This window comes from Pinus tabuliformis, chromosome X (genome assembly GCF_031772625.1).
Source record: "Pinus tabuliformis cultivar Carrire ecotype Pingquan chromosome X, CPIR1, whole genome shotgun sequence".
NCBI classification, from domain to species: Eukaryota; Viridiplantae; Streptophyta; class Pinopsida; order Pinales; family Pinaceae; genus Pinus; species Pinus tabuliformis.
The window spans coordinates 1,183,398,186-1,183,425,247 of NC_142308.1; the positions used below are offsets into that span (position 1 = coordinate 1,183,398,186).

Sequence of the window (27,062 nt, forward strand, 5' to 3'; positions counted from 1 at the left end):
CTTGCTATACCCCTTGTCCTTTGCAGTTACAAACTTATTTTGTTCATAGGTTCTACTGCTTTAGACTTTAGATTAGCTTTAGACTCATTTAGGCTTATGGCCACCTTTGACCGACAGACTGTTCGCTTTAACCTACTATGCTGTTGTTGAGTCCTCCTTAGTAACCCCTATACCACTAAGCCAACCTTAGCTTCCCACTTGGTAACCCTAGGCACAACCTCCAACAACAACTCCCTGCCTGGTGCAACACCTTTAGCACAGGGCCTATTGTTGTTCAAGCCCCTTGGCCACCTTGTGCATCCTTCTACAAGTTTTGGCCCTCCTGCACATCAACCTACAACCTGCGACCTCCCTTTACCCCCTCGGCATGCCCTGATAGGCCTATTTCTCAACTATGGATGGCCTCTTCTAGGCCTGACGATCCCTTGTAGGTCTCTACCTACCTCCTGTTTCACATATGCTACTACAACAACTCCCCAAATACCTTACTGTGCCTGTGACCAACCCTAAACTATATTGTCCAACACTTTTCTAGCCACGACTACCTCTGTCCTGCCCTCAGTTTGCTTTTATATACTTACAACCAGCTTTGTCCACCTTGTGGCCCTACTCTTAGTGCCAAAGTACCCTGCGACTAGCCCTTATTATCTCTGCAACTATCCTTGAAACCATATAACAGACTTGCGGTTGGCCTTACTAGGTAATGACTAGCCTCGACCCATCAGAACTAGGCCTCAACCTTGCTCTATCAACCATAGAATGCTCTCCAGGCTTCCACACCTCCAAACCAGTCATAGGTTGCTTCAGATAGACCTTAGCTAACTCTTTCTTGGCAGATCCTCAACCCGACCTCTTGGATAAACTGCTTACTTGTTCCCACGACTCTCTATCTCTAAGGCTGCAACTTCTCTTAGGGAAAATCTCTTGCTCAAGTGAAGTCCATCTCATTTTCTCTTGGCCTCTCTATTGGCCTTCTATTTATAGCTCGTGTGAGTGTCCTGGGGGTCTTCTTTGTCCTTCAAGAAGCCCTCACTTCACCACTGAATAACAAATTATAATAGAATAGTAATTTCCTTGTGTTCCAAGCCCACAAATTTGGATCCAAAACCCAAAACTTGGGTATCTTGCCCAACAAAATCCTTTTAATCTTTTACTTTGTCACATGCATTGATAATGAGATTTTCGCTATACTAGGGCTAGTTGCTGCATGCATTCGCTGTGAAATTGTGGAATTATGTTTCTATATAGCATATCTCTATGTATGGGCCATGTATGTTGAAAGAATTCTCCTAGGGATAATTCTATGGTTGAATTTATCTTGACAAGCCACTTCACCTTGCAAAATGAAGTATAAAATCTTTTAGTGTCACTCTCCTTTGCCCTAACGACAAGCGAAGTTGATCTTAGAGCCTTCTTGACCTAGAAATGAAGTCTATCTTCATATTCTTCTTAACTGCAATCTCCCCAAAGGATTAGGCACTGGTGTACCATAAGGTGATCACTTAAAGCAACATTTTTCTTCACCTCCCCTTTATTCTAGGTCTAGTCACATTAGGGCTCCTAGGGCATCATTTTTCTGACAAACCACCCATAGAAAAACTTCAATCTCTTGGCCTCTACTACGCTGGTGTGTCTTCTGGGCCTCCTCCAAATTTGAGAGAATTCCGACGATAGGGTTGTTAGATATCCTAAGCCCTAGTCTCGAGATTGGTTTTTACCCTAAGTTTCCCTAGGCTAGTTCCTCATAGGGATCATTTTGCACCTTCAATTGAAAATCAATTCTTTGATTCCCTTCTCCTCCTTGTGTAGGTCAAGTCTATCATTGGTTGCTAAATTCCTTACTCTTGACCTAACCTGGGTCCACTTGGGCCCATGTGGTCCCCTACCTTTGAAAGGTCAACTCTTCAAAAACCTTGGGAAACCAAGTTCAACAAGGATTTTAGGGTCTTCAAAATTCCTTTACAATTCACACTCCTTAAACCTAGCCCTTAAATTCTCATCCCCTTCTCCTAGAAAGCCTTGTACCTTGCTTAAGAAGCAAGCAAGTCCCATTCTTGAGCCTCCCCTAGGAAAGGGTCCTCGAGATCACTTCACACCAATCTTAGTTGATCTATCCTTCATAAGTGATTCTCTATATATCGGGTCTCCTCCCTTAGTGAAAGTCCGTAAAGAGTGGGAAGATTTAGCTGTGGTGACATTGGGCTTTAGCTTCATTGTTGCTCTTGACCTAGCAAGTGCCCCTCTAGGACCTCCTGCTAGTTTGGGCGGTAATAGGTCCCTTTCTAGAAATTTGATTTGCACATGTGCTTTTCATTTCTTGGCTTAGGTGGAGTCCACATCATTTTAGAACTTGACTTTAACTCTTGGTGAATTTCCACCTCATTTTTGAGCGTCTTTGACTTGGAGAGAATCTCTATTTTCTCTCATTTATTTAATTTCTAGCTAATTTATTGCCACATTTATTTTTTAGCCCTCAAAGTGTGTCTTAGTAGAAGGTTGAGGAGGAGAGGTCCAATTTTGGCCACTCATACCCCCTACAATTTCTCTAGACATCACTATTTACAATATTCATAGATAATTTGTTAAAAATCCTGTCCTGTGGGAAATTTTAAAAATTTAAAAATTGACACCTAGACCTAATCAAATTCCGCGAAACTTTACGATTGATCTAACATGGTAACATACATTGACTCTAGACACTAGGAGTCACTTAAGGCTTTGCTATCAAGCTGCACTCCTGCTTTGGGGTTCTAAGTGGGAGAGAAAGCTCAATTAATTATTACATGTTGAAAAGCACAAATAATTAACCAAGTAAAAAAAACACCCTAGAGTGGACTCATTTGCTAACAAAGTCCTAACCTATCTAGGCCTGGTACATGACTCTATGTCATCATGCTAGCATCACTTTACAATATCCCTGCAAGGCTTGTGGAATCTGAGTACAATAGAGAAGAAGAGAGAGAAGAAGGAGCTTAAAGGTTCTAATGATATGTGAGCTCTGTAGGTGGAGGAATCCTCTGACATATCCTTGGGCATGGAATCTTCAAAGTGTGCTTCAATGATCAACAGTTCCAAGGCATTTTGTCTCAATTTTATTGTTTCCTGGTGTTTTTGAGTCTAGGATGTGGCCATTTTAGGCATTTCCTACAGCTCAGGCATCCAACAATCTGTCATAAGAACTCCAATGCACAGGGGAAGAAGACCATGCCAACATGTCTCTAAGGTGAAGCAATCGCTGAAGACACTATGTCCACCCTGCAAATTTATCATGAACCATCCTCCATGCACCAATCCATTTTGGACCATCCAGGGGCTGAACTTACACCTTGTACTTGAAATCTCATGAAGCACCCCATATGTGGTGTAAACACTTTTGGAGTGACTCAGAAAACTAACGTACTTGTGGTACTAATTAGGTTACAGTGCATGCTAACAAATCTTTACATACACACACAAACATAAACTTGACTTGTAAGACGGCAACTAAGATATTGACACATGGGTTTATCTACTTTGAAGGTGCAGCTTCTTCGTATTTTGTTTTTGTTATCTATGTTGGAAATGCCTTAAGTGCTTCTAAAGTAACATTAAATCTGGTTTAATAACAAATCTTATTGATGACGTTTAGTAACATATAGGCTATGATAGTATGAACACTGAAATTGATTCTTTCTTATGGATCATTATCTAGCTTTCTTGAATATAGTCTATTCTCCTCTGATTTGTGGGAATGATGCATATTTTCTGAGTAAATCTTACCGTTATGAGATTGCATTTGTACAGTTTTCTTATAGAGGGAATTGAATTGGGAAATTTAAAATTTACGAATAAAATAATATCATTTAGGAGAGATGGAGTAGGATATTTAGAAAGAACCTTTTCCATAGGTTGGTAATGATTCTAATCCGTTTATGCTTTGATGGATATTGAGTCATCTACATTGGAACAGTCCAAATTATTTTCAAAAGCAAGGCAATTATCATGCAGAAAGAAGCACTACAAGGACTAGGGCCTTTTTGAATCTCAAACTTGAATTCCATTTTGAGACAATAATTTGATGTTCGACATGTTTTCTTGATAGTATCATGTAACTCCACGTCAAATTTTATTGTGGGAACTATCCTCTTTTAATTTCAAAGAATATTTTTCTTCGAAAAATGTATGATCATAGGAGATGTACACAAGGCAAGAGTTTGAAGGTGAGAATGACAGGAATGAGGATAAAAACAGAGAAAAAGATAAAATGAGGATGTGCTCTTTCTTCTGTAAGATCAGAAATTCAATGTAATGGTGACAACCTGAAAATCTCCATTTCTTCAAACTACATAAATTAACCACGAAAATGTAGTATAATTTAAAATATAGGTTAAAAATCCTATAATTTGGATTCCAATATCATTCTTTTTTTTGTTTGCTAGTGTGTCCATGACTTGTGTAACTAGCCTGTGCTCTAAGAAACTGTTATCCAGGGGAATCTAAGCCATTGAAGTCACCCCGGGATTGCATCCTGCCTGGGTTGCACCAACCCTTAACCTGGATGGATTTTAGCTGTCTCCTCTCGACCACCGCACAGTTTCGAATCTAGGTTGCCTTACAAGATGAGGCCCTTCAAAATAAATTGCTCTAGCAGGATTTGATGATTACAATATTATTCTTAGTTTGCAATGTGCATAGCATAAGTCTTTGACTACCACAGAGTCTTTATTTTAGGTGTTTTCTCTTGACTACTGTGAAGTTTAACCTGGGTTGCCTTAATGAGTGAGGATTTTTGAAACCAATCACGAGCGTGATTTGATGATTCCAATATCATTCTTAGGTTGCAATGTGCATAACATTGCCCAAACTACCATCCAAAGTGATTAGTCTTGCTATAAAAATATGCCCACCGGATAATATGTGGCCCTATTCTAAGTCCACAACATATCCAAAACATCTGGAAGTTACACTACACCCTGTCCTCAAATATCATCACCCAGCCTGAATATGCTGGTTTGTCAATGTAGAGGGGTGTACCATGTCACAATAGTCTTTCAAAACATGTAAGTGTATAGTTGTATAGTATTCTCGGAAGAGTGTGTTGGAGTTGATGCTCATTCTGTTCACCAGTTAAGTCTTAGAACAATACTTTAACTGATGGAATGTTGAATGAAATTGTATCCCAAATGTTGTGTAACTGAAATAAATCTCTGACTAAATATTCTGATCCCCATTTAGGGAAAAAAAAATGCGGCCATAATTCATCAATTAGGTTATAGATTTTAAGGTTGTGTGGAAGGTGACTGTATGAATCTTCTGCTAATGTGTAATCATTTGTTGAGCCTGATGGAGAGTTTATGTTCTGCCCCTTTAAATATTTTTGGGTATTTTTTTATGCATGAGTGTCCATGTAACGAATTTCTTATTTTTGAGCATGGTGTGATGTCATGGAGCCCTGCTTATCATCCTTCACTCTCTTGGAGATCGGAACAGTCTAATGCTAGTCTATATGTAATTATCAATTTATAATTTGGTGTGATGTTCTGTATTCTAGACAACATTGGATGTTTGGTTTGCAGCATAAACCAATTGCATATTGATTCGACTATGTTGTCTTTTGTTTTTGTAGAAGATTGTTTGGATACTGTCCTTTACCTGGCAACTTTTTGAAGTAAACTCTATACATGCAAGTTAAGCTTTGTTTACTGACACCCCACCCCCCCCCCCCACACACAGATATATATATATATATTTGCAGTTTTAAAATCTATCCATGCTATTTTTCTTCTCTTCTTGAGAAAATTGTCTAACTAGTTGTTGCAATTCATCACAAGTGTTAAAGATTATTCTGAATATTTATGGAGATTGGGCATTGTTGATATCATTTTCCTTTTTGGCAGGAGGCTTACTGAGCTCGTGGTTAAGTATTGCCAAAATATTGGGGATAGTGCCTTCTTGGAGATTGGAAATGGGTGTACACAATTACAAGCTCTTCATTTGGTTGATTGCTCAAGTATTAGTGATGCTGCAATTTGCCATGTAGCAAAAGGCTGCAGAAATTTGAAGAAATTGCACGTGCGGCGATGTTATAAGGTTTTTTCCATTATCAATGTTTACTGATTATTTGCATATGTTATCAAATTTGATGCATCTGGTGTAATGTTGTTGATTTTGTACATCCCTTAAGTCATTTATGGAAGAAATAATGATCCAAGAGCCTAGAAGTGGCTTGTGGCAGATAACGAGACTTGAAAGAATTCCTGGTTATTTGGTGGAAAACTAAGCAGGCAGGTTTATGTAATGCTGATTCATGAAAGATGGCAAATGCTCTCAGGAAGATAATAAACAATTGCAAGATATTTACATCTGTCTGTACTCTCTCTCTTCATTTGAGGAACACAATTATTTACATAATTTGAGAAAATGTAGAGATTGTGATTGCTATGAATAACTATATATATATATATATATATATATAAATGATGTAAAACTATAGTAATAATAATAAATAATGATTAATTAGTAACTAGTTAATGAAAAGGTATGTCCCTAAGGACATAACTGTTGGTGAAAAGGTACCTGCCTAGGGTATATAAGCAGGCCCTCACCCTCATTGTAATCATCTCATATCTCATCAATTTTTATATAATATTTAATATACAATTACTATCCTATTATGGATGTTTATGTCTTCCAAGTCTTTTGAAAATTACTCTATTGCGTATACAAACCTTGTTCGTTACATTGGTATTAGAGCCACATTGGTAGATCCTGGCCTTTGGCCATCAACTTGTCATCGCAACTAAAGCGTTTTGCTACATGAGTTGGAGTTTCTCCATTTTTGGTCAGGCCCTTGGCCACTTTAAAAGAAAAAGAGTTAAAAACAAAAATTGGAAAAAATATTATAAAAGAAAAGAGTTAAAAAAAGAATTATTTAATTAAAAAAATAAGGCCTTTGGCCATTGACATTTCAATGATTCTAGTAAAAAAAAAATAGTCCGATGTAAATTTTGAAGGAGAACATTCATATATATAAAAAGGTTCTACATTATTGATAAAAAGTGCATGATAAAGTCAAAAGGGAATCTTTCCAAATATCTTTAAAACTATACGTAAGAGAAGGAAGAGTAGATAAGATTATCTTGATTCTTCATTAAGTGGTTTACAAGCTCGTGGTTTTAGCAACCCATGGTATTTTCAAGGTAAAAGAAGAACAAAAGGAATACAAAATCTCTTTATGTGAATGGTAAGTTTTACTTTTTACGTGGAGAAAATTCACGAGTCAAAGGCACATAAGTGGACATATATTTTATATTATAACCCCAAAGAGGTGAAGTAACTTTTCAAAAAGAAAGAAAAACAAGATTATAAATATATATAGATTTTTTTTTTTTTTTTATAAAAAAAAATAAAACAAAATAAAGTTTAGAAAGAAAGAGAAACAGAAAGTTAAAAGAAATTATAAAAAAAAAAGAAGAGAAAGGGTTGAAGTAAGAAGAAGGAGAAATTTCCAATTCAATTATAAAAGGAGTAATTAAAATAAATCAAAATTAAGGAAGCATTTTTCAAGAGTAAAGGGAGGAAAAAAAACCAAATTATTGAATAATACAAATAGAGTCAATCTATGAAAAAAGAAGAAAATGGAGCCTAATTCGAAAACAAGGGAACAAAGTTTCTCCTATAAATGGATTTATATCTCAATTGTAGATCTTAAATTATTTACATTTAAGGGTGTATCCAAAGGAAAGAGATTAGTGTCGCTATTAATCCAAACATCGAGGATAATTACATCAGTGTTAATTTGGCAAATGAACTATTAGTTCTAGAGCCAAATATAGGCGAACGAAAAGGTCTTTTTGGCAAAAAAGAATATGAAATTAATAATTTACAAGTGACAATTGATCATTATGAGTACATATCTCAATTCCCTATTGTAACTATGCTTGACATAATTCTTGGTCGACCTTGGTTCAAGGAATTAGGTACGTTCATTTTAAACACAGGAAAAGAATTCTGGATGTTCTCTTATAAGAAGAAGATGGTCATGTTTGAAGACATGACAAAAAAATGAACACTGATAATGCCTTCATCAAAAAATCTTAAGGATATTGCGAAACTAATGTTTCAAGGGAATGTAGAAACAATATCAAAGAAGAAGAAAGAGGTTGAAGAAGTCATATCCCAAGAAAATAAGGAAAATTTATGTTTGAAGGAGCATAATCAGAAACTACTTACACAAGTGAGAAAATGTAAAGCTAAGAAACACCTGTTAGAACAAGAAAATGAATTTTCTGAAAAGAAACTCATCGAAAGTCTATCAGGAAAAGAAGAGGAAAGTTTATACTTAAAGAACCTTAACCAAAGGTTATTAGAACAAATCAAGTGTTTAAAAGATGAAAAACTTGAAGACCAAAATAAAGTTGATTCAGAAAATGAGGAACTCTTACGTCTCAGAAACCATAATCAAAGTCTACTCACTCAAATTAAGAAACTTAAGGATGATAAAAAATCATTGAAAAACAAATTAGAAGAACTTATCACAAAAGAAGTGTTGAAGTCTTTAGTCGAAGTGGAAGAAAGAGGAACAAACACTGATCCATTCAATCTTACAACTCAAGAAAATGAGAGACCAATAGAAATTAAAACATATTCAAAAGTTGTAGTTCAAACAGTGGGAATTCTAATTGATGATTCAACAGCGAATTGAACTACAACAGTACCTGAAGTAAATCAAGAAACTGCCACACACAAGATAAGGGAAAGTCCAACCAGAAGAACTCTTTATTGACGTCCAAATCACAAAAGCGGACAACTAAGTCTACATATTTGAACCAATCAGAACGAAAGCAACAAATTTATGTTCGAAGGAATACTGAAGTTTGCAGAATCCGATCCTATGATAAGAATTCATTACCAATTTCCAGTGATTAGAACATTCTAGAAAAGATTAATCTAGGATGGTCAAATCCATTCTTAGCTCGACAGTTTTATCTATCACTCGGAGGATCCTATTGTCTTGTGTCAATGAGGATGACAATTCTGCAACGAGAAGACACTCAAAACAGGAAAAGAGATCAAGCCCTGTCATCAGTAAGCTTTGAGGACAAAGCTTTTTGAAGAAGACAATGTTATGAATAAAAATATATATAAAATAATATAAATGATGTAAAACTATAACAATAATAAATAATGATTAATTAGTAACTAGTTAATGAGAAGGTATATCCCCAAGGACATAACCGTTGGTGAAAAGGTTGACTATTTGAAACCACCCTATAGACCCTCTAGCTGATAAAACTCCTTTGATGGGAGACTTGCCTTTGAATACATCCATATTGACTTATTGGGTTGGGATACTTTGGAACCTACGCCTCAACTTTCATACATGTACCAAACCTCTTATAGAAAGGCAATATGATTAGACTAAAGTGGTGAATGATAGGGGTGAGGAATGTTAAGTTCTCGCCTGACCATAGGGATAGGTTTGCGTGAATTATGTACCAAGCGAACTTTTGGCTTGCTCCGAACCAGGTAGAATATTGAAAAAGAAAGATTGTTTGGCGATAACATGTCATAATCAATATGCTTGTATGTAAACGAAATGGCTCCATGCCTTCTGGCTGGTGGGGGGTGTAGACCTACATAGGGTATATGCAGGCCCTCACCCTCATTGTAATTATCTCATATCTCATCAATTTTTGTATAATATTTAATATACAATTACTATCCTATTATGGATCTTTACGTCTTCTAAGTCTTTTGAAGATTACTCTGCTGCGTATACGAACCTTGTTCGTTACAATGATAGTGGAAACACTTTGTGGGCCAATGCCTTGTGAAGTGTTGTAAGGCCAAGTCTTGTTTAGGAGACGTAGAATAAACAAATTTCTAAGAGTTCGTCCAGAGAGTTGGAAGTGTTATATTTCTTAAATTTATAAAAGAAAATTTGGTCATAACTATTTTGGAAGTTATGATACATTTTAGTTGCAGTTGCTGGCATTTATAACCGTTGTCTGTTCATATGCTCAATCAAGAATTTCACATCCCACTTGGTTTGACACTAATATAGGGCCTTTCTTATTATACTTGAAGAGTTGCATTTAGTTGTGTTAAAGGTTGAAGCTAGTGTATGATACTAATCCTATGATATTGGCTTTTAATTATTGGACTTGAACGAAGTGGGTTACTAATGTTAGGTCATTCATGGTAAGGTTCTTTCTTAAGTATGTAAGTTGTGTTTCAGAGAGTTGTAGACCCTTAGGAAATGTCCCCAAACTGCCAGGGACTTCATTGGGGACTTAGGGATTTGTTGGCCATCCCCAAGACGATCTGGGTAGATTTCAGTGACGTTTTGATTTTGGGGATGTTTTGGGCATATTTTAGTTATAATTTAGGCATATGTCTTGAGTTTTGACAATGATGGATGTTACCTACCAAAAAGTGGTTAACCTGTAGAAGAATTTTTTCTCCTTGGACAACCGACTAGCTAGCAGTCTTATTACTTAGCACCTGAGATGATGCCATGGACCCCCCATAGACATACGCTTCGGTTAGGTCTCTTTCTCCCATCCGACATTCCTCATTGAAGGAAGGCATGTCATCCACGTCTGGTATTTTTACCATTTTGCAATAATGTGCATTTGCTTATTGTTTTGGAGCATACTAATATGAATCAAAGGGTGATTTAGATAATTGGCCGATCGTGATTGTATTCTTGTTCCCTCACTTATCTTGGGTGGTTAGTCTTTGATCCTAGTTTAGTGGGACCTCCTTTGAGGCCTTAGGGTTATAAGAAGAACACTATGGGGAAGGCTTTGATTGAAGTAGTGTGCTCGTGATATTCCATACTTACCACTTTTTATCATTCCCTTTATTTCACATCCATTCTTTGGGCAAGTGGTCGTTGGTCATGGGGATTGGCATGTTCTCATCCTCATCCTTGGGTCTGGGTTGGAAAACATTGCCTTGGAGGTTGATGCAACTAAAATAATAAAAGAAAAGAAAGCCACAATAAAGATTGTCAGACTAAAATTAACATGTGGGCAATAACATAACATGAGCTCTACCTCTCTCATTCACCATCACCTAGTTCCTAGAGCAATTGATGTTCCATGCATAAAAAGGATCCCTTAAAATGTCTCGACCTTGGTAAGCAATAAACCACCTCCTCTTAAGGGGCAATAAATGCTAAATCTCTCAAATGCAAGCTTGGGATTCAGAACCATGCACCATATCGAAGCATTATCATAAAGAAGTAAAAGACACACCAGAGGGGTGGAAAAAGTAGGCCAAGGAAAGGGGTAACTCATGCTTGCATGATTGCACCCTCCTTACATCGATACACCCCGGATGTTGGATCACCATTAGCTGGTCACTTGGCTGTGGTACTTTGTCTCGAAGTCTTGCCTAGTGCATTACCACCATCTCCACTTGCACCTATGCACTGATGGATTGACCTGGGACCTGTCACTTCCCCTTGGGGGTTGGAAACACTGAATCAGATTTTCCACCTAGCCATCTGAAACATAAGAGAGAGAACACATATACGGGACTTTGTCTAGATAGATATTTGATTGTGATATTTGTGTGAAGTACTGGTTGTGCCCCTATCTTTAAGTATGGTCCATTGTGATGCATCTATGGTCTTGGTTACCTATTGATTGATTGATTTAGGCTTGATTTTGAGGAGGTTTTGTTAGGTAGTCTACATCATAGAGGTAGAGGCTTCTATAGGTGATTGACCCACCTCCTTTGTAGAGCAGTAGAAGTCGTACCATCCATTGCAGAGAGGGAGATTGACTTTGATGATGTAGTGTTGCCTACCTAGAGTAGAGCGTTGGGCCGTTTGTTGGTTCGATGTGATGCTTGACAATTGAATGGACTCCCAGATGTTGAAACGCTGAACCCATGATGCTTGGTGTTGGATATATTGATGATGTACCCTGTGGACCCAAGATGCCCTGAGGCTGGCCTTGACACTGTTTGATGGGCATCACTTGATCCATAGTCTAGATGATGATGGTCATCCTTGAGATGACAAGGGGGGGGGGGGGCTTGGACATCATCTTGGAGCCCTAATGCTTAAGAGATTTGATGCCGCTTCACCTCTTTTCGTCTTGTGCGGGTGACTTAGGGCACTTTTTGGGCATGACTTCTTAGCATGTTGATACTTTTGATGACTTGTACATGATCCTTGAATATTTCTTGGAGTATGGAGTACCTTTTAGCCCATACCTCACATTTTAAGGGATTATTGAGCTCATTTGGAGGGTGTTGTCACACTATTGGAGCATTTATTCGCACTCATGCAAGCTTTTATGGTATATTTGTCTTGCTTTTGAGCTATGAGGTTGGCTTATAACCTCTTTTTGGTGGAATACTCAAAAGTGGACTTCTCTTTAGGGATTTTAGTTAATTTTAGTTGTAAAAGTGTGTGGAGGAAGGCTCATACAAATAGCACCTCCTCATCACTTCATTATTCATCATCACATAGGTGAACTCGACCTCTCTTAAAAGAATGCCAGTTAGCTATCTTTTTTGCTAGTTGGACATAATGTGATTTTTTTGGATGATATTTGTCTTGGATGTGATATTTGTCCTGTCTTTGTATTCTTTGCTTGGTCATAATTGTTTCTTCCATGGACTCTTGAATGTGTTTTGTAGGTACATTGCGAAGGCTACCAAGGCAATGATTCTAACAGCATCTGGAAGAGTGAAACAAAGTTTGTGACAAGAAGGTTCGCCTAGTGAGAGGGAGAAACTACAACAGAAGGACTAGCGTGATAGAGGGAGCAACAATGGTAGGAGGATTTGCCTTTTTGACACAGGTAGTTTGGCCCCAAAGATTGAAATGAAGGGTTTTGACAGATACACTATTTATTGGGATTGTAGATTCAGATTTTTAGAATCCCATGATGTACATGCAGTTGATTGGATTCATGATGTACTTGGTTAACACCGGGCCAAATATTCAATTTGTAGTAAACAACCTGAATCAGTTTATGGTTGAGTCGAGGCATTTACAGTGGATGACAACAAAGCATATGGTATCTGTGTTGTACAATTGGATGTGATTTGAGATGTCTCATGAGGTGAAGTTAGTCTTTGTAGGATTATCACAAGTCATGAAGAAATGAAGCTTCAAAAGCTAGAAGGACATGGTCGGGTCCGTTGAAAATTGGTAGCTATGGGATGAATTTCCTTGAATAAATTTCATTTTTGACCTTTCTAAAGTGAGGTTCTAAAAATAGAAAGTCATGTCTATCTTTGCAACCATGACTTTCCAAAAATAGTAAATCACCTTTCGTCAATTCGTAATCGTATATATATGATGGAAAATCACCTAACTTGTCCTTAATCAATCTCAATCATTTAATTTTTAACTTAATCATCAATATTATTACTATTATTACTATTATCCTCTTTATGCTATTATTTATTATTATTAAAAAAAATTCAAGTCTCTTAATCATGACAATCAATCATGTCATATGTAACTCACCTCAATTAATGCATATGTTACTCTCTCTCTCTATTTTAATGGTTTCATTCCTTTCTCTCTTCAATGCTCTTATGCACCTCTTACACTCTTTTACACACTTTGATGACTCATCATAAAAACATTCTTCTTACACCTATTTAGTGCATAAGTTACACTTTTTTCCTAAATGCATAAGTTACACTCCTCTTCTTTGTGGCATAAGTTACACTCCTATTTTGGCATATGTAACTCCTCGTCAAGGCATAAGAGTTACTCTTTCATGAATTCGACCTCCTTGATCTTCCTATATATTTGTGCCTCTCATCCTCACTTGATACACTTGTGTTTGTGAAAGGAGAATTCGAACTTGAGAGAGAGAGTGAGAGTCTTGAAGAGCAAGAGCAAATCTTGGAGAGCCAAACCGATTCAATGTTTGCATCAACTACTGCTATCAGAGATCTTCTTTAGATTTGGGTGAACTTCTTCATTCTCATTGTACTTTGTATCTTTGTTGAACAATTGATCTTTAATAGAAGAAGAATCTGGTTGGGTTTTCCCCTAGTGGGTTTTGCCCTGGTCATTGACCTAACTTCTCTGTGTCTCATTGAGTTCTTGGCTGGCTTCCGTTGCGCATATGATTTATATGGTTTATGTTCTATCTACAATTACTTAATTTATTTTGCAGCATAAAGAAGTTTTGAATTTAAGTGATTGTAACAACATAAAACATCAAAATTTCAACATGGTATCAGAGCTTTGGTGAAGACAAGCTCTATTTCCAGCTCTCTTTCTGTTGGAATATCTCTCGCTTTTTGCTCCATTTGCAACTCTCTTTCTGCTGAAATATAACTTGTTGTCCATTCCATTTGCAACTCTCTTTCTGCTAAAATATAGCTTTTGTCCACTCCATTTGCATCTCTCTTTTTGCTTAAATATAGCTTGTTGTTTGCCCCATTCGCAATTCTACTTCTGTTGAAATATCTCTCACTGTTCTTTCTACTTGGTGCTCATTTTTTGCTGAAATTTCTCTTCCCTATTGCTGTTGAAATGTCTCATTTATAACTGAAGTATCTCTTGCTATCCCTTTCTATTTGCTGATGAAATTTTGAGTAAATCAAGATGTCTTCCTCCTACTTTAAGAATGAAGAGAAGCTCGTTGATACTTCAAACTTCTTCCCTTGGAAGGCCAGCTTAGATATTACTCTAGACGAACATGATGTTCTAGAGTATGTTGAAGGAAAGGTAGTAGAACCAGTTGAAAACTCCAACACTGCTATCAATGCCAGATACATGAAAGGAGAATTCAAGGCAAAAAAGATTATCCTTGACTCTCTTGGAGACCACCTCATCACTTATGTCACCAATTTGAAGAAAGCCAAAGAAATGTATGACAAGCTGATTAGAATCTATCAAGTGAACAACTTGAGTCAAATTCTTGCTTTGAAGAATCAACTCAAGGATGTTAAGATAAACAGAGAAGAAACACTTCAACATTACTTCATGAGGATATCAAAAATCAAAGCTCAATTGCCAACTTCTGGTGAAGTTGTTTCCGATAAAGAACTGGTAGTGATTATGCTTGGAGGTCTACCTTCTTCTTGGTAAAATTTTATTACTGTCATCTACAATAATGACATGTTTCCTACATTTGATGAGTTCCTAGGAAAGTGCAGTCAAGAAGAAGCCATAATGATTTCCAAATGGAGAATTCCCAAGCATGAGGAGGGAGAACCTACTGTGTTTACTATACAAGGCAAGAAGAAGAAAGGAAGAAGAGGAGTGCACTATTCGAGAGAGTCTGCTCCCACAACTCCTCTCAATGGACAAAGACTTATCAAAAGTCCAACCCTACAACTGTCGCAATCATGGCCACTATGCTCGTGACTATTCAGAAAACTCCAACTCAAACTACCAAACAAGTAACCTCGGGCTCCCTTTTAGCAACTCGGTGCCCACAAAACAGTCCCTAATCTCTTTGTTGGCCTGACTTTATTATTGTGGATAGGGCATGTCATAACCCTCCTTGACTGTGGCTAGGTAGCTGCGTCTAGGGCTGGTTATAACCCTCCTTCTTGATTGCATCCTCTAGGTTACTAGGGTTGTGCTAGGACTGCGTCTAGGGCTTGTTTAGGACAACGTTAGGGCTGCTTTAGGACTGCGGCTAGGGCTTGTTAAGGCCTCCTCTTATAGCTGCGTTAAACTCCTTCCATGAGCTCTTTTAGGTCATTGTAGATCTCTTCCATAGCTTTGCTGGCCTGTCTTCTTTGCTGCGGCTAGGGCAGCCTCCTTTCCTCCAACGTTTAGGGCTTCTTCCTCTTAGATTTCTCTCTCACTAAAATCCAAGACAAGTGGAGAGAATTCAAGAGAGAAGTATGTGTGAAATGACTCTCAAGTCATCTCCTTTTATACTAAAACGTTGAGCACATGTGGGGTTTATTTGGTTGCTAGCCGACCTTGACGAATTGTCTTACAACACAAATAAATTCATAACTCCATGAATACTTATCGGAATTGGATGATCTTTAGATCAGTCCTACACCTCTCGATGAGAGGGATCCAAGAAAAATATCAGCTGCCATAAATAAGATGACCCACATGGAGTTTGGCCCTAGTTGCCAATTTTAACAATCTATATTTTTCCAGTTGGTGATCATGGGCATAGACATGCGTCTACAATCCTGCATTCTGAACCTTTTCAGAATATTTGTAGCATATCTTCCTTGCCCAAGAAAGATCTCCTCATCCTTCTGCCACACTTCCAACCCTAGGAAATAGTGCGTCACCCCCAAATCCTTCATATCAAACTTTGCTGTCAGGTTCCTCTTGTAGTCCTCTTTGAACCTTGATGATCCTGTCAAAAAGAAATCATCCACATACAAAACTAGGATAAGTGGCTCACCATCTACCATCAAATAGTAAAGGTTGGGATTTGCGTCACTCTTGACGGACCTTATCTGTTGCAAGTAGATGTCAATCCAACCATACCAAGCCCTGGGAGCCTGCTTGAGTCCGTATGGAGCTTTCTTCAGTCTGCACACAAGTGCGCCTCTCATTACTCTCGAAGCCCTATGGTTGTTCTATGTACACCTCTTCCTCTATCACCCCGTTTAAGAATGTTGTCTTGACGTCCTTCTAGTGAATCTACCATACCATCTGAGTTGCTAGGGATATAACTGACTGATAGAGGTGTATCTGGCAACTGGGGCGAAGGTCTCCTCATAATCTATCCCTTCTTTTTGTGCATACCCCTTTGCCACGAACCTAGCCTTGTACTTTTTCACAATGCCATCTGTAGCATACTTGATCTAGAACTTACAACTGACCTGTCTTCAGGCCTTGGCACCACCTCCCAAATATCATTCGTCATGATAGAGCTATACTCTTCTACCGTGGTGTCTACCCACACCTGATGCTGTGCAGCCTCCCGAAAGCTAGTAGGTTTTGCAACTTGAGCCACCAATGCTTGGTACATGTCAGGCTGTCTGCGCTGTGTTTTGTTCATCCTAGGAGTTCTAATAAACTCCTCTGCATCTCTAAATGTCTGACGAACCTCTCTGTTGGCATGACCACTAGTGGTGGGAGGTTCAACTAGCTCCTCCTCATCCTGACTCTGCTGCTTCATCTGCTGAGAATTCCCTGGATCTCCTGCACCTGAGGAAATACTAGTACTAGTCACTGTACTCAATCCCTATGACGGTCCTCCTGCCGGTCCCACTTGCTTCCCCTGTGGTTGCCCCTGCTGCTTGATGAAAGGAGGTTCTGTTGGTTGATTCTGATCACTTGCAGGTATCTCACGAGATCTCCTAAAAGCTCTGTCCTCCCTGAACTTCACGTCTCGTCTCACCACAGTCTTCCTACTACTAGGAATGTAGATACTATATGCCTTTGAGGTTTCACTATACTCAACAAGAAACCCCTTCTCTGCAGTCTGATCCAATTTGGTACACTTTTCATCTGGCACGTAGCAATAAGCAATGCTGCCAAAGATCCTGAAGTGACTAACTTTTGGCTTCTTCCCTGTGAATACCCCTTTTGGCGTTTTCTTCCCTAATGCTCTATGAGGACTCCTGTTTTGAATATACATTGTCGTGTTACATGCCTCTGCCCATAGAAACCTGAGCAAATCCTCGTCGTATAACATAGCCTTTGCAACCCCAACTATGGTTATGTTTTTCCGCTTTGCTACCCAATTCTGTTGTGGATTATACGAGACTATCCATTCTCTTCTGTGAAGGTTTTCCTGGAATGGTCATCTATAAAGGTGACAAAGTATTCGACACCACCGAGAGCTCTAGTCGACATCAGGCCACAAATATCTGAATGTATAAGTTCGAACACACCATCTTCTTTGTTGTCACTTCTTGGGAATGTTGCCTTCGCATACTTCCCAAGTACACATCCTTTGCACACATCAGTGTGTTTTGTGCCAAGTTCTGGAACCCCTGTTACTGTTTCCTTGAGCATCTTGAGTGCTCCATGGTGTAGATGTTCCATTCTCTTATGCAATAATTCATTAAGATCCTTCCCATCGCTATTGTCACTGCCTATCAGTGCCATTGGAGAGTCGAGCTGCAACCTGTACAATCTATTGCTTCAGACTCAATCTATCTTATCTTCTTTTAGCTTGAGTGTTTAATAAACACTCTCTTCCCTACAAAGTGGATATCATATCCTTTATCCTGTCACTGGGATACTAAAATTAGGTTCATACCCAATCGTGGCACATGCAATACATCTGTAGCACTAGTGCTTGCTCCGGACTCCCTTTGAAAATTGATTGTACCTCTCCCTACTGGAGTACACTTAGTTCTGTTTCCCATCGTAATCTGGAAGTCCATTTGCTCCTCATTGTAGCTAGAGAAATATTCTCTAACTCCTGTCATATGAGCTGATGCTCCACTGTCTATATACCAGACACCTTGTGAAGCTAAGCTTGATAAGCAAGCAAATTCATCCTCCAATTTGGAAGACAACTCTGAAGCTCCCTGAATATCAAATCGATCGATGGCCATACTGTGTGCTATTCCTCTTCCCCTCGACACTGATTCTGATACTACAAACTGCTGTAAAACCCTCTGCGCTACAGATCAATAATCTACTCTCGAAAATACCTCTGTTGCTACTCCCTCTGCTTGCTGGAATTACTAATATTTGGAAATTGATCTTTTTCTGCCACCTGCAACTGAAAATTGAATTTCCCAAGCAATTCGTATTGACTGGCTAGGTAATTTGCGCACCCTCTGCAAATTTCTTATTGTTGCTCCCTCTGAACAATGGAATTCCTGCTTATTCGATTTGAGCTACCAATCTGCTAAACTAGCTCTGATGCCATGTGAAAATTTCATCTATTGCAGCAAAATTAAGCAGTTTATTTGCTATGACAAACAATGAATAAAATCACAACTACAATTTTCACCATAAAAAATACTGTGGAAAATGAAATTCTGGAAACTTAGAAATTCTAGCACACACATAAAAATTTTGACACAGTTATTTGAACAAATGTCCCCAGAAAAACCCAATGTGGGAAAACGGTGCAACAGATGAGGGTTTTATTATTATTCTTCAACAACAATTTTGAGTACAATAGTTTAGATGCTATATTGGCAATCTAATTTGAGGAAAATACTGGCAAAATTATTGTGAGAATTTTCTCTCACCCCATAGCTAATTTTGCCACCAAAATTGCCTCCCTAGCCACACGCTAAACCTTCTGCGTCACCCTCTGTGCAGTGCTTGCGTAGAGCCTTTGGGGATTTCGGCCTTCCTCTCACTGCCTCTTCCTGGGACTAGAATATTTCCTCCTGGAATGCTACTAACCTCCTCTACCAACTGCTACTCACCCTCTAGCTCTATCTTCTCTGCTGAATCTCTACCATTGAGAAAATTGAACTGCCTGGGCAACTGAGTATCTGCACTAGTGTATTCTCCATCACCACATCGATCCCTTCTTATAACTTCCTGTTGGAACTCCAATGACCAAGATTAAATCTTAATCAATGGCTCAGATAATTTCTAGATCAATCCATGTGAGTTTGTAGATGATTCTCACTTTATTTCAATTAATACTGATTAATTAACCATATTCCCTAAGTTTACATATATGAAATCTTTTAAAAACGACTAAAAATCTAATTGAGACACTTCTAAGTGGAATTTCCAGAAATGATTTCTGGGTTTTGGAGATCTCATGTATTTTAGCCTCTCCACTAAATTTCGTGGCTAGAAGCCTAGAACACATCCGATGCTACAAATACTAATATTACACTCTCTTACACACTTTAATGACTTGTCATAAAAAATTCCTCTTACACCTCTTTAATGCATAAGTTACACTTCTTTCCTAAATGCATATGTTACACTCCTCTCCTTTATGGCATAAGTTACACTCCTATTTTGGCATATGTAACTCCTTCTTAAGACATAGGAGTTACTCCATTATGAATTCGATCTCCTTGCTCTTCCTATATATTGTGCCTCTCATCCTCACTTGATACACTTATTTGTGTTTGTGAAAGGAGAATTTGAACTTGAGAGAGAGAGAGAGTCTTGAAGAGCAAGAGAAGATGTTGGTGAGCCAAAATGATTTAGTATTTGCATCAGCTACTGCTATCAAAGATCTTCTTCAGATTTGGGTGAACTTCTTCATTCTCTCATTGTACTTTTGATCTTTGTTGAACAATTGATGTCTAATAGGAGAAGAATCTAATTGGGTTTTCTCCTTGTGGGTTTTGCCGTAGTCATTGTCCTAACTTCTCTGTGTCTCATTGAGTTCTTGGCTATCTTCCATCGTGCATATCGTTATATGGTCTATGTTCTATCTAAAATTACGTAACTTATTTTTCATCATAAAGAAGTTTTGGATTTAAGTGATTGTAACAACATAGAACATTAAAATTTCAATAGGGTCACTTCATTTGAGACATAATGTAAAGAGGAGTAGTAGGCTCCAATACATATTCCTAGCTGAGTATATTGTGGACAAAGGCGAGCTTAGTATGATGCTATATGTCTCCCTTATTGGAAAGGAATGATGAGGTCTTTGCAGGATTGGGCTTACCATCTCTTGAAGCCATAAAGGACTTTGGCTGGGTCATAAAGGACTTTGACCAAGAGGAGATGAATAAATTCACCTTTGAAGCTAGAAGGACTTGGTTGCCAAAAGGACTTGGCTAGGTCATAAAAGACTTTGACCAAAAAGTTGAATGGGTCAAGGCATTCACCATGGAAATTATAGGATACATTCACCTCTGCAGCCAGAAGGACTTAGCTAGGTCGACCAAAGGTGAATGTCCCAGGGAAACTATAGGATTGGACAAATCTTCTCCTTGGAAGCCAAAAGGACTTCGCTAGGTCGACCAGAGGTGAATGTCCCAGGGAAACTATAGGATTGGACAAATCTTCTCCTTAGAAGCCAAAAGGACTTCGCTATGTCGATTGAAGGAGATAGATGTAATTCACCTTTAAAGCCGTAAGGTCTTGGCTAGGTCATAAAGGATTTTAACCAGAAAGGTGAATGGTCTAAAGGCAAATTCTCTCCCAAGAAGCTAGAAAGATTTGGATGCCTAGGCTAGGTCATGACCAAAGGAGATTGATACATTTTCCTAAGGAAGGATAAAGGACTTTGGCCAGCCCTGGATAAATGAGGAGTTACATTGCCCACTCTAGGATGCGGTTATTTTATAGACATGCATCAACATGACAACCTCATGGAGTTTTCTTAAAGAAGGAGAAATTTCAGCAAGGGAAATGTATTGCAGAGAATGCCTCCTTCGCTAAGAGGGAGTGTTGATTTTTTGTAGCACCGAGAGGTATTCCCGCATACCAAAAGGCCTCCCAAGTCGGCCAAAGTAAATTGTGCAAATTGAAAAAAATTAAAATTATTATTTTTGGCTTTATGTATGCCCCAAAAGTCAAGTTGGCCCCAGAGTGAATGGGTGTGAGCCTTGGTCAAGGTCCACCCCATTTGTCTAGTATAAATACAAGTTGATCTCCTCCATTTTGACCAATTCGGACACCAGATCAATCTCTTCTGTTCTGATCCAAACGTGTGAGGAAAGGAGGAAACTGAAGTGTGAAGCTGCCATTTAACCAATGTTTACCTGCTAAAGTCTGATCTGCTTCATTTGACCCATTTTTTGGCTGAATTTGACCAAGGTTACAGGGTGAATTTGACCAAGAAATGAGGCTGTGTTTTGACCGAAACTCTAGACTGTTTGACTGCAGAGAGGAGAGTTTAACTGTGCTTTGACCACAGGGCTGACCGTGGGTTTGACCACAGGTCTGAGTTGACCATAGGGGTCAACCAAAGACCCCAAGTTGACCACATGAGACTGTTGACTAAGCCGGAAGTTGACCAGAAGTGATTATTTGGAGGGTTTGACCAGCATTGATTGGCTGATATTTGACCAGGTTTGACTGGTATCTTTGACCTGGATTTTGTCACAGATTCCTAGAGTAATTTAAAATTTTAATTATTGCTGAAGAACAATTTCTCCTAAGAAGAAAAGTTGGTTGGGTTTTCCCAAGGTTGGATTTTTAGCAGGGTAAATTTGCTGTCTTTTTGTTGTTTGGCTGTCTCTTTATGGTCCCACTTTTATCATTGTATTATTGTTGAGATTTGCTATGTATAATTGCTTAATGATACATGTGATATAAGTTAACCTGATCGGACAATCAGTGGAAGTTGATTATCAGATTAGAAGAACAGTTTCTATTATAGAAAATTCAACACAACACACCCCTAGTTAATTGCAAACAGCCAGTGTTAAAATGCAACTTGCTCCTTCATAAGTGCAAGTTTGCAGATGAATATAAGCAGAAAAAAACACTGCAAGGGAGAGAAGATGAAATTTTATGATGGACAACCAGCTCTAGGCTTTAACTTCATTCAACCATATTTACTTGTTGGTTGGTTTTCCAATTCTTACCTATATTTCTTGCAGAATGTAATGAATAAAATATATAAATAATATAAATATAATAATGTAAAAGATAATAATCATAAATAATAGTTAGTTAAGCTAGTAATTAGCTTGAAGAGGCATGTGTCTAACAGGACATGACTCTTCATGAAGAGACACTTGCTTGGTATATAAACAAGCCTCTCGTTCTCAGTTGTAAATCATCATCATTCATTCTTATTCTTATTCACATATTTAATATAATATTTATATCCTTAATGGATAATTTGATATTCCAAGTTTTCTGGAATAATTAATTAGTAGAAGGAACTTTGTTCCCTTCATTTGGTATCAGAGCCACGTTTGGCTGATCACCGGGCCTTTGGCTATCAATCTATCATCAACCTTGTTGCTGTCATAATTGAAGCGTTTCGCCACACATTTGGAGATTCTCCATTTTTTAGGTCTTTGGCCATTTACTACTATTTAAAAATAATAATCATAATAATAAAGAATAAAGAAGAAGGGTATATAAAAAAAAAGAGGAAAGGAAATAATATATTCTGAACAAAAAAAAAAAAGAAATGTATATATATATATATATATATATATATATATATATAGGTTTTACATTATTGATAAAAAGTGCATAATAAAGATAAGCGGGAATCTTTTCAAGTATATTTAAGACTTTTTACGTGGAGAAGCCCATGGTTTTAGAAACCAATGGTAATTGCCCGTGGTTTTAGAAACCAGTGGTAAGTTTTACATTTTATGTGGAGAACATTAACCGAGGTTTTAGAAATAACCCATGGTATTTTAGAAACCAATGGTAATTGCCCGTGGTTTTAGAAACCACTGGTAAGTTTTACATTTTACGTGGAGAACATTAACCGAGGTTTTAGAAACAACCCATGGTATTTTAAAAGTAAAAGATATTTTGATAACTTTGGAGAAAAAAGGTGTGATTTAAATAATTTTAATCGTTCAAATCTAAAGATTATCACGTCTCTCCAAATTTTCTGAGAAAAAGAAATATTATTATAATTATAAAAAGGGATACCATATAAGCCTTATATAGTTACATATAAAAGGAAAAGCGAGTCTCAAAAAAGTATATATAAATTTTATATAATTATAATTTTATGATATATATAAATTAAAATTATATAATATATATAATTTATAATTATATATATTAAAAAAAAATATTATTATATAAAAATTTTATAGAAAGAGAGTAAAAAAAAAAAGTAGAGAAATTATATAATAAAAAAAAAAAAAAAAAAAAGAGGAGAGAGAATATATCATAAAAAAATAAATAAATAAATAAAAGGAGAGAGTATATCATAAAAAAAAGAAAGAAAGAAATAAATAAATTGTTGAAAAAAAAATGAAGATAAAAGAAGTGAAAAAAATGGAATCTCTAAGAAATGAACAAAAATAATTCCAAAGAGATGTAAAACAAGAAATCACAATACTTGAGCAACAATATGCTGGACTTGTGGATATGCATTACAAAGAAATAATGGAAAAGGACGAAGAAATTTCTCATCTCAAGGACCACATCGAAAAATTACTGGCACAAGTGAAGAAGACTAAAGTCTCAAAGAAAGAACTCAAGCAACATTTATTAGAACAAGAAGAGGAAAATTTACGTTTAAAGAACCTTAATAAAAATTTATTAGAACAAATCAGAGATCTAAAAGATGAAAAACTTAAAATTCAAAACACTGAAAATAAGGTTGATGAATCAAAAACCAAAGAACTTTTACATATGAGAAACCATAATCAAAGTTTGCTCAATCAAACTAAAAAACTTAAGGAGGATGAGAAAGCATTAAAAAATAAGTTGGAACAAGTCACTCAAGAAGAACTATCGAAATCTCCAGTGGCAATTGTTCAAGTTGAAAATAAGGGAACGAATACCGATCCCGTGAATATGAAAACTCAAGAAGACAAGTTAGTTGAAGAAATGACACACGTAGATGTTGCAGTTCAGATAATGAACATCCCAAGTGAATGTTCCATAACCATCTCAACAACATCTTTGCCAGAAGAAAATATAAAAATTGGCACATGCCTAGTAAGGAGAAATCAAACCAAAGAAGTTCCATATCGACATCCGAATCATGAGAGTAGACAACTCAACCATGCTACGTATCGGGACCATTCAGACCAGAAACAACAAATTGATGTTTCAAAGAATAATGACTGATCGGAGTACTATACAGAAGATTAATCTGGGATAGTCTGATCCCTCCTTAGTGCGACAATTTTGTTTGTCACTAAGAAGATCATATCAACTTATATCAACGAGGATGACTATTCCGAGAGAGAAAGACGTTCGAAGCTGAAAAAGAGATCAAGCCTTTTTCATCAACAAGCTTTGAGGACAAAGCTTTTTGAGGAAGGAGGCAATGTAATGAATAAGATATATAAATAATATAAATATAATAATGTAAAAGATAATAATCATAATAATAGTTAGTTAAGCTAGTAATAAACTAATCATAACCTATAAGTGCCTTAACAGCGTTCAGTTAAGCTAGTTAGTAATTAGGTTGAAGAGGCATGTCTAATAGGACATGACTCTTCATGAAGAGACACTTGCTTGGTATATAAACAAGCCTCTCGTTCTCAGTTGTAAATCATCATCATTCATTCTTATTCTTATTCACATATTTAATATAATATTTATATCCTTAATGGATAATTTGATATTCCAAGTTTTCTGGAATAATTAATTAGTAGAAGGAACTTTGTTCGCTTCACAAAAAATTTCAATACAGTTGGTCCTCTTCATGTCCTAGATGTTTTTTACTAAGGTAAATTTTCCTTTTCGTTGTTCTTATTATAACTTAACATTGATTATTGGACCAGATTACAATTTGTGAGAAGCTGTTGTATTATCGGCGGGAATACTGTCAGAATGATCCATTTTCCTTGTAGGAATACTTCCACTTTTACCATTTGTTCTATCTCTTCATAGGCATGATTCTTGAGGTGACCTATTATAGGAGCACATTCTAAGTTGTCCTCTTGACCCACCCCTGACCATACTGGATGGTCTCTTTCTTGATTGTGCAGGTAATAATTTTAGTTTTCGAAATAATTATGTAATAAATATTTGTCAATATAATAAAATGCTAACTAGTAGTAGTATTTCATGTGTGTTTGGTATGGCTTTCTGATTGGGAGTTAACTATCCTAAAGCACTTAAGGGGATATATAAAAGTAATGTTATTAGAAGTTGTGTACATATGGAAACACTTGTCGGAAAACTTTAACTTGCTTATATGCATTTTAGTTGAGTACCAAGATGAACAATGGAAATCTAACTACGCAAAAGGTCTCATCTAGATTTATATGCAATGTAAAGCAGTTGTTTAGATCCAATCCGTGCAATCAAAAAAGAATTTATCTATTTTCTTGTTCTTTTCTTATGGGGGGCTTGTTGAGAGGACATGCTTATATGCACAATTGAGTGAAATTCCTATTAATTTTTTATGTATGTAGTTGTACATATCTATTGATGTATGGATGGATGCAGGTGTGCATTCATTTATGGACGGATGGATAAATGTATGTATAGATGGATATGTGTGTATCTACATGTGCATTTCTCCTTTTCTTGTGGGCTAGATGATCTCTAAGGATGTGGTAGAAAAGTAATATGATGGTGGTTTTCAAGTAGCTTGTTTCTGTTTGAGTGAGACAGTAATTTAGCAGTTTATTACTTTATTTTTGTTTGTGTATGCACTTAGGCATATGAATTGCATGTGCATGTGTCTATGTGTTTATCTCTTTATCACATTCATGCAAACATACATTTATAATTCTATGCTTGGAAGCAAACTCACTATATTTAAATATACAGACACACAAACATACATACCTACATGCATAATACATATTGGCATAGTTCTGTAATGTATTTCTGTCTTAGAGGCTAAATTTACTGCAGTATAATTTAATATGTGGTAAATTGGAAAGGCTCAATTTTATGTTATCATTGTACTAGGTTGGAGATGAAGGAATCACTGCTGTGGGAAGAAATTGTAGACATCTCACTGACTTGAGTCTTCGGTTTTGTGACAGGTAGTTTTCTTCCTGGTGTTTTTATCTTAGCTGAACAGTTTTTAGTTTCTTCAATAAGCTTTTCATCACAAATCATCTACACAATGAGCAAGATATTATTATGCAAATTAGAAGTTATGAAGATTGTAAACATAGTTGAGTACAGAACTTTTAGTATAGCCATGCAATATATGGCATATTGAGTGTGAGGAGTTCCCTCAACTGAAATCATTCGCTCGTAGCATATAAAGTGGAAGGTAAGCAGATGGTATATACGAACAATGTGTTGAGTACATTTCCTTGCTTTACTTTTATGTTCACATGTTAAGTTTAGGTATGTTCTATGCTTAGAGCAACTTATTTCAATTTTCATAGTTAGCTCAATATCTTTTCTAGATTAGTAATCACATCAGCATTAAAGTAAACTGTAGATAGAACATAAATATAAATTGCAGAAGACAAGCCAAGACAAGAGGACACAAAATGTGGTGCTAGCCAGCGACAAACACCAATGTGGGGAAACCTTTGATCAATTCTTCTTATATGTTCTTCAATGATTCAGCAGAGAGAGAGAGAGATAGTACATTTACAACAGAAGTCAACACTTTGACTTATCAAGATAA

General features: G+C 37.0%; 1 protein-coding gene across 3 annotated transcripts in view; it reads left to right on the forward strand.

Moving 5' to 3' along the window:
- Positions 1 to 27,062, forward strand: part of LOC149144169 (F-box/RNI-like superfamily protein) — a 334,943-nt gene that overhangs the window by 165,457 nt on the left and 142,424 nt on the right. For all 3 annotated transcript variants that reach the window (XM_089450095.1, XM_089450093.1, XM_089450094.1), the window contains 2 exons: positions 5,877 to 6,069; positions 26,384 to 26,460. In XM_089450095.1, coding sequence (XP_089306221.1) covers positions 5,877 to 6,069; positions 26,384 to 26,460 — 270 coding nt within the window. The remainder of the gene's footprint in view (positions 1 to 5,876; positions 6,070 to 26,383; positions 26,461 to 27,062) is intronic.